This window comes from Corvus cornix, chromosome Z, assembly GCF_000738735.6.
Source record: "Corvus cornix cornix isolate S_Up_H32 chromosome Z, ASM73873v5, whole genome shotgun sequence".
NCBI lineage: Eukaryota > Metazoa > Chordata > Aves > Passeriformes > Corvidae > Corvus > Corvus cornix.
The window spans coordinates 45,761,433-45,775,228 of record NC_046357.1 but is presented as its reverse complement, the minus strand read 5'-3'; the positions used below and the strand labels follow the sequence as shown (position 1 = coordinate 45,775,228).

The window sequence follows — 13,796 nt, the reverse complement described above, 5'->3', positions numbered from 1 at the left end:
TCTCTTTTCGTTAGTTTCAAGTACAGTTGTGGGAAATATTTTCTTTCTCCTTTTTGTAACAGGAAAGGAAGATGAAGGAGAAAATTACAAAAGAGGCAAGAATGAGAAATGATGTGAAAATAAATTCAAAATTCTAGAGAATGGGAAAAAAAAGAAGGAAAGAATTGGAGGGGAAAAGGAATGAATAGGATGAATAATTATTCAGTTGTCTTTTACATAGTTATAAAACAGGAGAAAGTGAGTGTCTTGGGGTGACTTTATGATGTTGTATCCCATATCGCTGCCCTATGCCCAGAAATTAATTTTGTGGCTTTCTATGCCTTTAAACTGAGCCTGAGAGGGGGGAGAGAAAAAAAAAAATGAGCAAACTCTTCAAAGCAGTTTTGCAGTTTGTTTTCATGTTTCAAGGACACACTGAGATACAGACGGCTCTCTGCGTTCAGCAGCGGTGGGAGCGGGAGGAAGCAGCTTGATTTTCAGCCAGCTTTTGGCTACATTTTCTCTTGAGAGAGACAGAGAGTTGAACCTTTGTTTTCCTGGGACTTTGGTGGGTTGTTTTTTGTGGGTTTTTTTTTTCCCCTTCTTCTTTTTTGGACTGTTTCAACATCAGAACACATCGGGACTTTTTTCACCGAGGTGGAGGCCCTGGAGGAGGGGGCCCATCCCGTCCCAGCTCCAAGGGAAAGAGAGGAGAGAGAGATCTACGGAAGGACTCTGAAATTTCCCCAGGTTTCTCTCAGCAGATCGAGAAGTTTTATCATTTAGCATCATTATCCCTTTTCCTGTGTGTTTGTTAAATAAATAGTTTTTATCTCTTTCACTTTCCTCTGAGGAAAATTCATTTTTTCCCGAACCTGGTGGGGGAGGGTTGGTTGTAACCTGCCTTCTATCAGAGGATATATTTCCAAATTTGCCCAAACCGGCACAGTGAGGAACACTAAAATGATGTGCTCCTGTTCACTTGGGACCCATGGAATTTTCCAGGGCTTTTTCTTTTCCCCTTTGGTTTCCATTTCAATTTTACTGTGAAATCTAGATTTCACGGGAGGGGAGGGGAGGGACTTTATGCGAAAATGATTTTGCGTGAGTGCAATAGGCATTCATCTGGGGAACAAAAAATGAATCTTCTATAATGCCATTGTCTACTCTGGAGATCCTTGACTTCGAGGGCAAGTTAGGCACTGGCAGGAGAAGGTACTGGGGGACACTGACACTGGGCTGCAGCTGCAGAGCCACAAACATGTCTGTGTCCAGGCTGTCGGGTCTGCCAGCGCTCCAGGTCAGGACTCACAGGAAAAAGTGATGACCACTCAGTCCTCATCAAACAAATGGGGAGCTGATAGTATCAATGTGGGGCCAGATAATCCCCTACAGAGGGATAGAGACAGGCAAAGCACTGAATGCAGGCGCTGCCATCTACAGACACCAAAAGCTTGCCGTTGGTTTCTTAAAAAAAAAAAACAAAAACAAAACAAAAAAAGCGCCTTTAGTAGCTATCATGTGCTTCTCAGATGACACCTGGTGGACAAAAGCTAGAGAGATGAAAGCAGCCTGCCTTCATAGTGCAGAGCCTTGATCCTTGCTCACATTTGCACTACTGCAGGTGCACCTATCAGCTTTCCTCCATACTCTGCTTATCCACCTCACCTCCCCAGCCCATTATTACAGTTGCCCAGAATAAGCACATATCATCCATGTACCTGCAAGAGCTTTCTTTTCAGCACTCATATCCATTTTATTTATTCTTTAATTCTTACACTGACTCATGTCCTGAGTTTGTTTAATTCTGACTTGCATGTCTGAAAATAGGCTAGAGTGGACACACCATTTCCAAAAATAAAAATACAGGGAAAGCCCAGGATAGCAGCAACAGGGTCCTTTTATGGTGGGATAACTAGACAATTTTATGAATGCCTTCACAAGTAGATAGTTACACTCAGAGGGTTAAAGACTTTGATTTCTTCTGTTTATTAATTTACTCTTCCTCTTTTAAACTAATTCCAGTCTGCTTCTGTTATCGTGTCTGTCTTTTCTGCTTGATACTTTACAACTGCCCTTATGCATTCCTGTTGAGGTCTCAGAAATAAGTCACCAATATAAAAGAAAAAAAAAGGCACTTTGAAGAGAAACTACTCAGAAAAGTGTTTCTTCTGGGGATGCTTATATCTCATGGTGAAATAGGTGGTTTCCTCAAAGATCTCATGGATAGGAATATTAAGTTCTGGTGCAGTCCTGTTTCTCTATTTGGCTTGAAGGATTTCAGAAAATGTCAGATACTGCTGAACCAATGCTGTGACATATGAGGCTTCTGCCATAAATAAGGTGACCAAGATCGATTCTTTGATTGCATCTTCCAGGTTAACAGCTTTTTTTCATGTTCTATGTATACTCCATTCCTTTAAATCTTAACAGTTTTAATTTTTTCTTGCTGTATTTCCATGCCTTATTTTTGTGCCAAATCTTCAAAGATTTCATGAAGCAAAACACAGAGAGAAGTCAGGGATTCGTTGACTTCAAATACCAAACTAAGCTGAAAACGAATGCGGTAGAGGTTAGAAGGAAATTACGTAATTATCTAGATTGTTTCTTCTGGATTCAGATTACCTGTTTACCTGTCTGGCAAAGAGGCCATCCAAGAGTTGTGGCATCATATTTGGTCTGGCTGAAATAGAGCGAATATTCCCTGTTGCAGTCTGAAAACAGCTGTGCTTTGTGTTTGTGGCCACAACAGTTGAGACCACTCCAGGGCTGGGCTCCTGCTGGGCCGTGTGGTCATCAGGGCACACTCAGGTGGAATCAGGGCTGTCTTCAACACCTCCCACAAAGGCCAGCAAGCTTGGAGTGTGCAAGAGGTTGGGAGGGGAGAAACAGCTGGGACAGCTGACCAAAGGGACATTCCATACCATGTGATGTTGTAAAAATAAAAGCTAAGGGGTGGTGAATTTTTTTATTAAGGTGTTTGTCTTGTACTACATGTACTGGGGACGTATTCCCAGAAGTGGCTGGACATTACCTGCTAAGAGCAATTAGAGAATAAATCTTTTTGCTTCCCAGTGTGGCCTTTGCCTTGATGTCAACCAATGAGTTTTTCATCTTATTTTCTTCCCCTGTCCTGCTGAGCAGAACAAGTGATGGAGCATCTTTGTGGAGTCCTGGTGCCCAGTAAAAATGAACCCACTGCAGGCATATGCTGGCTGAAATGAGTTCTGCTCTGTAGAGGGAATGAAGTAAGGTCCTGGCACAGCTGAAACCCAAGGTTCATCTTTATACCAGCATCACAACTTGATGTGCGAATCCCTGGTGCCCAAAGCCAGAAGTAACCAAGCCTAACTATGCTCCGACAGCTGAAATATCCCTGCATATGGTTTCCAGAACACCTGTGTAAAGTCCTCAGGATTTTGAATAACTCACAAGTAAAGTAAAACAGTCCTAGAGATTCACCATCCAGAAACTGGTGAACTACTGAACACATCTGAGTTACACTATGAGTGGAGACACCTTATTAAAGCACTTTCTGAAAACAGGTGCTTCCTGTGGAGTAGTCCCTGACCAGTGACCAATTTGCTGCTCGTAGTAACAGGGAACTTGGAAGGCCTGACAGTCACCAACAGAAAGCAAATGCTAACACAACTTACTTTTTTCTCTTACATCCAATAGTGAAGGACAAGACAAAAAAGACTTTGAAACACTGCTGTGAAGAGAATACTTCTACAAGCCTTTCAAGTAGCAGTCTGTGAGAACAATCTTCTTTATTTTATGCTGAAGAATATTTTCAGGTTTGAAATGTTCTCCTTTCAATTCCTATTCAGCAAATACAAAGAGAACAAGTATAGTCATAAAATAGAAAGAGGAAAAATGTATCTGGAAAGTGCTGTTAAAAACATCAATTAGGCAACAAAATGTCTTCAGCAAGCCCTTCGGGCAGCATCTGTGGATGTGTTTGTGTCCAGCAGCTGGGAAAACACCGGTTCCAAAAATCTCTTTAGCAGGAAAGCCACTGCATGAGTGTTATTTCTATTCCACAGAAATGCTAAGTGGCAACTCATTTGAAAGTTTGATTCGTACACGAGTGAGAAACAAGATCTTGAGCCCCCCCAAAATTTATTGAATAATGGGGAACTCTTTAGATTGTGACAGGATAATGTGCGTATATCCCAGTTTTCCTGAAAGAAGCAATCACTACAAACCCTTGAATCCCCACATAACTGAAACCAAGGCCAGTAAGAAGAGCCCTCCGGCAGCAGATGAAGGGAAGAAAAGAGTTAAATGGAGTCAGCGAGAGGCGCGGCCGCCCTTCCCCTCAGCGGGCCGGCGGCAACATGGCCGCGCTGGCCCCGGCGCTGGCGGCGGCGGCCGGGCGGCTGCAGGTAAAGGCCGCCGGCACCCGGGCCCGGCGGGGCCGAGCCTCCCGGAGGAGCCCCGGGGCTGCGCGGGCGTGTGGGGCTGGCCGCGGGTCCGCAGCCCGCGACACCGCGCCGCTGTGGCGGAACCGGCTGTCTCTGCCGAGCAGGGCATTTCTGTGTGTGCGCCGGTGCGTCACGCCTCACTTCAGTTTCCGCTTAAAATTACTTGAATCGCGGCAGTAGAAAAGCGAACTCTGCGCTGTGGTGTTGTTTGCTTGAAATTAACCAACGAGCATTAAAAAAAAAAAAAAAAAAAAAAAAAAATTGGTTGTAAATAACAGTTGATTTTGTTATCTACAGAATGAGAGCTGTTCCAGTACTGCAGGTGCTGGCCGACAATTTCAGAGCTGGAGGATGAAAGCTGAACGAGCTAAGAAAGTTGAATTCATAAGAACTGCAGAAAAGCTAAAAGCTCAGTAAGTTAAACACTTCATCATGTTTTCGTTCTGTTCTGGAGGTAACAATAACTCGAGGTTCAAATTAAGAATATATGGTAATGAAGTCTTTAGGCTAAAGGTTTCCTTTTCAGGAGCTCAGATTATTGTGGTTGTTACAGAAGTTCAGGATAGGCTTACGACCTCCAAAATGTCCCATTGTTCCAATTACAATTTGGACTTAGGCCAGTCATGTTCTTTAGTAAGAACTGATACTCTTAGGTGCAAAGAAAAGGAAGTGTGTGTGTGTGGCACAATTGAGTTCTCAGTTTTCCTACTTAGCTGTGCTGATCCTCGAAGCACCTAAAGCCCTTAAGACATCCCAACAAAAGGGGAATTGCAGTAGCAGAATATTGAAAGACTTCATCTAAAATATCTAGGCCACTGTTTTGGAAAACAAGGGGTCAAGACAGCTGAGGCACAGAAGTGATTTAAATCTGTTTCCCCACGTCTTGACCAAGTGCTGATTACAACTACACTGGCATCTGAAAGAACAGGGAGATTTCTTCTCAAACAGGTGAGCTTTATGGGGAACAGCTAATGTAGCCATCTGACTGAAGGAGAGGTTTGCAGTTGTGAATCCTGATTAAACAGGGTACTTAAATCTCACAGCAGTGTTTTACACTATGTGACTGAATCGAATTCATCTTGATTACCCTGGATCCTGGGTTGTGGCTCAAAATTTGACTGCTGGGTAATGTTCTTGATCAAGCAGCTTGAAATGAGGCATCCCATTTAACTGAGGCTCAGCGTCCCTCTGTAGTGTTGTCTGTGCTGGGGCTCCATCTAGGTGTGCCACTGCGTTAATACAGCCTGTCTGCCTGCGCGTTTCCAGGGAAAATCCTCATAGGCTTCCAGAGAATAAGCATGCACATAGAATTTCAGTGCGTAAACCACTGCTTGCCAGTGAGGTGATTTCCCTGTTAATTTCTTTCTCTTGTTCAAGTGCTTGAGTGGTGTGTAGTGTTACAGCTGCAGAAAGATTTTCTTTGAAAACAGTTGTAGGAACAAACCATGGATTTGTATAAAATCTAAGATATTCCTGTTAACACAGCCTTGGCTGCACAATAACCTTGGAAAATCTTGGGGCTTTGCTAAGTGTTTGTGCCTTACTCAGTGTGGCACCCTTTCTTCCTAGGCTTGCAAATATAGAAAAAGACAGAAATGGACACCTTTATAATAGGAAGAGTGATTTCAGGGTAGAATACAGATTACTAGAGGAACTGGAACGCAGCATGACTGTCAGCAGGAAAACGGAAAGTAAGTGGGGTTTTATTTGGGCTTGTTTGGTTTTTTTTCCCCCCTTTTATATGGTGTTGTTTTTGTAAATGGTTTAAAAACCGGTAGTACAGAGAGATGAGTTAGGTGGAAGATAGATCCTAGTAAGTGTAGTGTTTCACCATGTGCTTATAAACACACAATTCACTTGCAAAATTCAGGAGCATAAAAATTTTGGGCCCCCTATGTTATTAACTGTTCTCTTTTAATCTTCAATGTAAAATGACTGTGGTGAAAAGGTACTGTTAAAAACACTTTGAATCAATTTTGGGTGTATACTGCAAAATATAATGTAGTCCAGCTAAGGTACAATAAAAATATTCTTACCTCAGCATTCACATACTGATTGCTGCCTTTAAATATACTTTTAAACTGTTCTGTGTTTGCAGTTTTTTAGTTTTTGAATATTCCTAGTTCAGATAGTGCTGTGAGATGTTACACAGTCCTACAGTATCTGTTCCACTTACAGGTGATAATGTAACTCAAGAAAAAAATTACTCTCTTTACTTACAGTACTTGAATGCTTTCAAAAGTAATCACATAAATCATGCTATGCCATCTGATATAGATCAAAATAAGTTGAAGAAAGGAAAGGAATGTAGAAACAATTAAAAGTATCCTCATCTTACAAATTTGCGTGTGTTCTGATGTACGTTTTTTATTTAAGGAATCTTAGAATATCCTTTGCATCTTGCAGTCCTTAAGAAATATAAATGTTTCTGAGGAATGACTAAGCTAATAAGTTCAGAATTTTTTCCATGATTAAGAAGGGAGCATGGAACATGGATGGAGATGATGCTATGAGATAATAAAGAGGACAGTGATGTGAAGTGTCAGGCACTACATGTCAGATGTGAAGGAGTATATCCTAAAAGATGCAAAAGTGTACAACAGCCCCCAATTCCCATTTACTGCATTCAGGTCTTTCAGCATGATCTGTGTGCTTTTAGATTTTCTGTGGTCTCAGCAGGAATGTGTACCTTCCTTATACCTTCCTTAATCCAAATCTTTTAGGATAGAAGATACAGCTCCTTAATATCTAAGGTGTATCCAGAACTTCATCCTCTTCAGTACTGTATGGTCTCATGAGGAACCAAGTGGTAACAATGCAAATAAGTCCACACATACTTGGAGGGCAAGAAAACATTGATTCTTCTCTATTTAACACAACAAATTAATTAATCTTACTGAAGTAGTACATTCATATACACTTTCAAAGTTTGTTTTCTCTTCATAAATGAGTGTTTTGAAGCCTAAGTCAAAGTTTGCCTCAAAACCCTAGAAGCTATCACCTACATAGGCAATATTCTCCAAGCTTCCCTTTAGGAATCTCCCCTCTAAAATACTAAGCATTTTAACTGTTAACTGCATGGTCAGCTACATGCAGTTACCAGTTAAAATGTTCAGTATTATGGCAGTTTCTTATCATCAAACAGAATTTTGTCCCTGCTTAGATCAAACCCCTGGTTTATTTTGGACACTTCATTGCTCTTGTTCTTGTACTGAATTTAATGCAAAAGAAACTTAGAATTATCAGCACCTTATTTTGTTTAACAGAAGCTAAAATCCTGCAGCAGCTATTAAAAATACAGAACAGTGTGAAGAGACTTCAGCAACAATTAAAAGATGTGAAGCCTACACCAGAGTGTAAGTCATGATGTCAGATTTAAAAACATTTTCCTCTACAGACAGATTTCTTGCATAGTTGTCTTTCTCCTGCAGAGTTGGGATACTCCTCCAGTCTTTATGATTTTGCAGGAATCTGGAAAGGGAAGACTAAACCTAGAAATTGCAGAAACCTAAGAAATGGTGAAAGACTCTGCAGTTCTGTGTTATCAGAAACTTACTTTATCTTACAAGTGGTGTGTGTTTGTTCCTTGAGGCTGTTGAAAGCTAGATTTCCCATCTGTAACATTTGCCTTATGTAAAACAAAGTTGGTATTCTACTACCCTGTAACTCCCTTTGATCTGGTAAGAGGTCACAGGGTAGGTTCTTCACGGAACTCATTTCTAGCCACCACATGGTTTGAAATGTAAATTGGAATATTCTACAGAAAATATTGCAGCAGTTTGTTCAGTTTGGATGTTTTAAAGCTTTAGGGAAATAGGCTCTGAAAGAACCATTCTCATGTGGTATCTACTATTTTGCAGAGCTCAGGTAGAGGCCTTCCTACTAGCTGAGGGCTTGCTGATGCTGGATAAAATGCATCCCATTTCATTTATTCAGTGTTTTATCTAAAAAAAATCATTATCTTCTTAAACTGTCAGTGAAGATACTAAGAACTAACAAGGCATGAAAGCTGAAATAAGAGGTTTAGATTATATAGCTTTACTAAAATACAGGTTATTTAAACTACACATTCAGTGCGTCCATAGAGATGTTGTGCTGATGTAAAACAGATTCTAATCTAATAATATAATGTAATCTAATGGATGGATTTTGTACCAGTGCAAAATAGATCTTCCCTGGACAGCAGTATTACCCTCTTAAAGTCAGGACTACAGCACGCTGACAGTACAGGACTAAGTCTTACTTTGATGTTTCTTTGTCAGCTTTGTAAAAGCAGTGGCAATAGGATTCAGGTTCAATAGGATTGCTACAATCTGGTATAAACCAGAGTTGAGTGTGCTTAAGTCACTAACTGTATTGTTATAAAAAACAAACGTGGAACTCTAGGATAAGGCTGTCTTATTCTGGGAATCAGTTGAAGCTCAGTCAAGATGAGACTTCTTTAATGGAAATAAACATTTATATCGGGATTTGCATCCAGTTACCTAAGTCACTTCTTAAACACACCTTTTGAATAAATAAGAGTTTCTCTTTTAAGGCTGTGCGAGATGGAAATGCATGCTTTTTTGTACACAGAAATATGTGTCCTGAAAGTCTCCACAAGTCCTGCATTTCTGGACAGTGCTGATAAACACTGTAGACTTCTTAAGTTAAATAATTTTTTCTTCTTTTCCTTTTTTAGTTGTTGACAAGATCAAGGAAATGATGGAAGAAATTGAAAATGCAATCAATGCTTTTAAAGAGGAACAGAGGCAAATGTATGTTTATCCATGCTTCAGCTACTAGAAAAAGTGCTTTCATAAGACACAATGAAAACTTTGCATTAATCTAGCAAACTGTTCTTATGATTTACTCTTTTGGTAGTGATTCTCATGGTATGTATATCAAAGCACAAGCTATCAGCATTAGAATCTTGGTAAGCTGCCTTTTAGGGAGGCTGTTTATACAGCTATTGCAGCATTCCAATGTAACAACGATTTGCCTATGAATAACCTTTCTAGGGAAAGGCTGAAGAAGAGATTAGATTGTAGGGGTTTTGTTGTTGCTGTTGTGTTGTCTAAGCCGGTTTGGGGGGGTTCCTTTTCTCTCCACTGGTGTCAGGAGGGGATTGAGTTAATTGTATGCATGCCATAAATGTGTTCTTTCAGTAAAAGGGTAACTTAATTCTCATTGTGTAGTGCTTTATTATCGGATCATTATAACTGTGCTGTTACCACTTCAGTTCTTAATCTTTGAAGAATAGCTTTTGTGTGGCATTGAACAATTACAAAATTCATTTTTGGTGAATGGACAATGAATACTGTTTTTTTTTCCTTACATTTCAGTGCTTGTCTCTTTTCAGATATCAACAGCTTTTGAAAGAGGAAAAAGCTGCCATTAATGAGCTCAGTCTCTTTGAGAGAAAAGTGGAACTGTGGGTATTAGGGAGCTCAACAGCAGAAAAAGTTTTGAAATTACCATCAGCCAGGGTCACAGTTGATAAAACACTGGAAAATCATCTACCCAAAGAAGTAATAGAGTTTGAAAGATTTCTTCAGCGAACAGGAGGGCGGCAAGGAGGCTGGGATGATTATGATCATCAAAATTTTCTGAAGATACGGACAAAATACAGAGGAAGGCTGTCTTACATGGATGAAGCCCTTGAGTATCTCAATGGAAGAACAAAAGAAGATATAGAACAGCATGACAAATGGTATCAAGAATTTGTAATTTTACATGAAAGAAAGAAAGAGGTAAAATAACCCCTCTAGGGCTTTTGGAGATTTAAGAAAAAGCACTTATTTTCAAAATGCATACTGTCTTATTTTTGTATCTGCCTCTCTGGTAGTAGTGCTAGGCAGATTTGTCTTACAGTTGATGGTATATAACTGAGGTCTTTAGCATCCCAAACTTGCCAAAGTATTTGTCTTTAAAAAATAATTACAAACGAGCATAGAGCTAACAACACAGAGAAGTGGGATGTGTACTGCCAAAGTATATTATAAATGCTTTTGATGTCAGTGATTAGCAGGTTAGGTGCCAAGCCCAGAGCTGTAAGTGATCCTGTCTTCCTGTTACATTTGTCCCTAAGAATGTCTGTCCCACCTATAAGCAATACACATACGACAGACTGACATACAGAATTATGATTCCCTCAAGAACTATCCAGTAATAAAAGATATACTCACATAAGAACTACTATAAAACAGTGGGTTAATTGGAAAAAAAGTAAGAACTGTAATATGTTTGCATTTAAAAAAGCATATTATATCGACATTCATAACTACCCAGAGTTATTATGATTGCCATATCTGAAACAGTTTTAGCAGACATCTGTTAAACCTGCTTGTGTGATCCATAAAATAGAAAAAATAAAGTGAGAAAACAGATACAGGTACTTCTTGGCTTTAAGTTTTGCCTTCAACAGACTTTTAATTCCTCTGTGTAGTGTGTGTCCTTGGAACATAAGTCTTCATCAGACTGAATCAATGTGAATGTGTAAGATTTTCATGGAAACCTTGGATTTTTTTCCCTATGGTCTCTTGTAGTCAATTAAAAAGTGGAAAGAAAAGCAACAGCAAGAAAAAGAAAGAAACTTGAAGGAGAAAGAGAAATCAGAAAAAATGCTCAAGGAAAGATGGCTACAGCGTGAAGAAGCTCAGAAGCAAAAAGTAGAAGAAAGAAAAAGAAAACAAGCAGCAGTTGAAGTCTGGAAGAAACAGCAAGAAGTAGCATTTGCAATGGATCAAGCATCACAACTAAAACTAGAAGAGAAAAAGCAACAACAAGAGTGCCAAAGCCACTTGAAGTTACTGTTGGAAAGGAATACCTTGCAAAAAAAAGTAAAGGAGGAACTTGAAAAGCTTGAAAATGAGACGAGAGAGGAAACTGAAAAGGAGGAAAGGAAGCAAATTGCTGCACAAGAAATTTCTAAGTTTCAAGAGCATGTGCGTAATTTCATCTCCATTTTTGCATGTTGTTGTTTTAAATTTGCGACTTCCTCCTACAATATAATCAGTTAAACAGGTTTTAAAATCCAAATTTCATTAATGTAAATCCATTATTGATACAAGTAACAGCATCTATTGCAGACAAACAGTATGAAACTTGATTTCAAACAAAGATGCTCATTTTCTTCAATATCTAAATTCTGCAGGATTACTCAAGCTCATATTTCTTTATCCATATAGAAGTGGTTTTATTTCTTCAGTAAATAATTTACTTGGGAAAAACTGCTTGGGCTGTGTTGCCTAAGAAGATGTCAGAGGACCTGAGTGTTGTATTCAGATAGGAGATAGAAAGAGTTGTTTGAATATCCTGCGGGTTTCAGTACCTGTTAGGTAAAGTCAGATCCCATACCAATGTAAATGCAATTACTGGAGAACTGATATTATTATCTGTATTCACACTAAAGTTTTTATAAATAGCTGAAACTACTGGGGGTTTTTTTCAAGCCATGTAACTATAATGTCTTTGTGCAGGACAAGCTATCACATGTAGCTAGTGAAACTTTACTATTATGATAATTTCAAAACAAGAAAAAAAAAAGCTGTAGAAAGGCTGCATGTGTAGTTTTGTATCATTTGTTTTACTTCCAAAGAGAAGTTTGCTTTTCCACTCATTATGTTTCAGGATCTACATAAACTGGAACTAAGGGTTTTACAGAAACACGCTAAAGAGACAGAGAAACAAGAAGAAGAAAAAAGATTGGCAAAATTAAGAGAGAAGGTAACTTTTTCTTTGTTCTAATTGGAGATGTGTGCAGCTTGGTGATTTAAGCAGACTTTTCTTCATTCATCTAAAAAGCAGTAGTTTTCAATTATCTAAATGGTTCATAAAGGAAAACAAAAAGTCATGCCCCGTTATCAGGAGACTAAATTGCAGCAGGCATAGTTGTTCCAGTGTTCAAAAAAGTAGGAAAAAATCCTGAGAATTTATGTATCTCATTGCAGTATTTCACTGGGTAAGGCCTACAGGTCATAAAAGCGAGCTGCAGTATGGGTGGTGGCTTTTTTTTTTTTTTTTTCGAAATTGTTTTTACCATTGGTTAAATAAGTAGGCTGGCTCCCAGAAGCATTTTACATACACTGGGTTTTACAAGAGTTTAATCTTTTAAATTATTAAAATTCAACGACAGCAAGCAGCTGCTGCCACCCTTAGTTTTCACCCTTCTCCTGTTCCCTGTGGTAGCGTGGAGGGAAGTGTCTCTTTCTGGCTGGCCAGCTGTGTTGTTTATTCTGCACCTGCTACTACGATAAAGACCCAGTGAGCATAACAGAACTCCTTTTGTGATGAACGAAAAAGACTTATTAGAGTTTTGGTTGTTTGTTTCACTCTGAGGTCGAGATTCGGGTCACCAAAGACCGATCCAGGTTGAACAGACCTACCAAAGGCTGGGAAGAACGTAGGCAAGAGACGACACCAGGAGCTGCAGAACCGCAGCTGGGCGTTCCTCAGAGGTGAGGAGGGGACCGGTGGATGTGCAGCACGACAGAAGTGCACTTCTGTACTTCATGCCTTTTTGCTTTGTTGTCAGAGCTGTCCCAGCCTGGAGAGGAGGGTTGTAGCCGCGCACCAGCCTGTCCCTGTCGCAGGACGAAGCAGCAGCCAGCGCTTCCCGGGAGCCGGCACAGAGTTCCTTGACCCATGACGTGTATTACCTCTGTATTTTGCGAGTGTCGGGTTTGACATGCCGGCTATCAGACCGGCCAGCTATGATGTCCCTTGGCATTAAAAGCGCATCTTCCCTGCAGCCGGTTGTGACGGCTCCTTAAGCGGACGGTTGCCACCCGCGGTGAACTGAAGCGCTCCTCCCTTTCCCCCTTGCCTTTTCCCGCTCCTTCCCCTTCCCTTTCCCTTCCCTTTCCCCGCCCCGGGGCGGGCGCCGCGGGTGACGCGATCCGGGCGCGCCGGGCGCGGGCAGCAGCGGCGAGATGGAGATGGCGGCGGCGGCCGCGCCGTGCTCGGGGGAGCCGGAGCGGCTGGACTTCCTGCGGGAGCGGCACGTGCGCTTCTTCCAGCGGGTGCCTCCAGATCCTGCCCGAGCGCTACTCGTCCTTGGAGACCAGCAGGTAGCAGCGGGCCGGGCTCCTCCGGCGGGCCCGCGCGGTGGGAGGCGGGACGGGCGCCGCCGTGTCCGCCCGGCGCCCCCCGGCCGTCCGGGGCCCGGCCGCGCTCCCCTCCCGTCGGGCGGTGGCGGTGACAGGAAACCCCTCCCGGAGCGCTGCCGCCTCCCGCGGCCGGGAGCAGCGCCCCGCGGCCGGAAAGGAAGCGGATCCCTATAAATCTGCCCACCAGCAGACGGCTCCCAGAAAATGTGTTAATGTAGGGGTGTAGTCACTGCTCGCGTAAAGTGCTTGACATCCACGAGGGAAGACTTGTTGATCTTCTAATCTGTTTTAAATCCAGTGC

General features: G+C 41.4%; 2 protein-coding genes across 2 annotated transcripts in view; both read left to right on the top strand.

The window, feature by feature from the left end:
• The first annotated feature begins 4,264 nt into the window (after positions 1–4,264).
• On the top strand, positions 4,265–13,137 carry CCDC112 (coiled-coil domain containing 112). The gene is made up of 10 exons (XM_039566794.1): positions 4,265–4,367; positions 4,704–4,819; positions 5,976–6,097; positions 7,673–7,762; positions 9,088–9,163; positions 9,748–10,138; positions 10,934–11,332; positions 12,018–12,113; positions 12,726–12,844; positions 12,922–13,137. The coding sequence occupies exons 1-10, from the start codon at positions 4,320–4,322 to the stop codon at positions 12,950–12,952; spliced, it is 1,488 nt and encodes a 495-aa protein (XP_039422728.1). The 5' UTR covers positions 4,265–4,319; the 3' UTR covers positions 12,953–13,137.
• A 93-nt stretch (positions 13,138–13,230) lies between these two features.
• PGGT1B (protein geranylgeranyltransferase type I subunit beta) overlaps positions 13,231–13,796 on the top strand; it is a 36,001-nt gene continuing 35,435 nt past the window's right edge. Inside the window, 2 exon segments of the mRNA XM_039566796.1 lie at positions 13,231–13,408; positions 13,410–13,456. Coding sequence (XP_039422730.1) covers positions 13,319–13,408; positions 13,410–13,456 — 137 coding nt within the window. The 5' untranslated portion in view covers positions 13,231–13,318.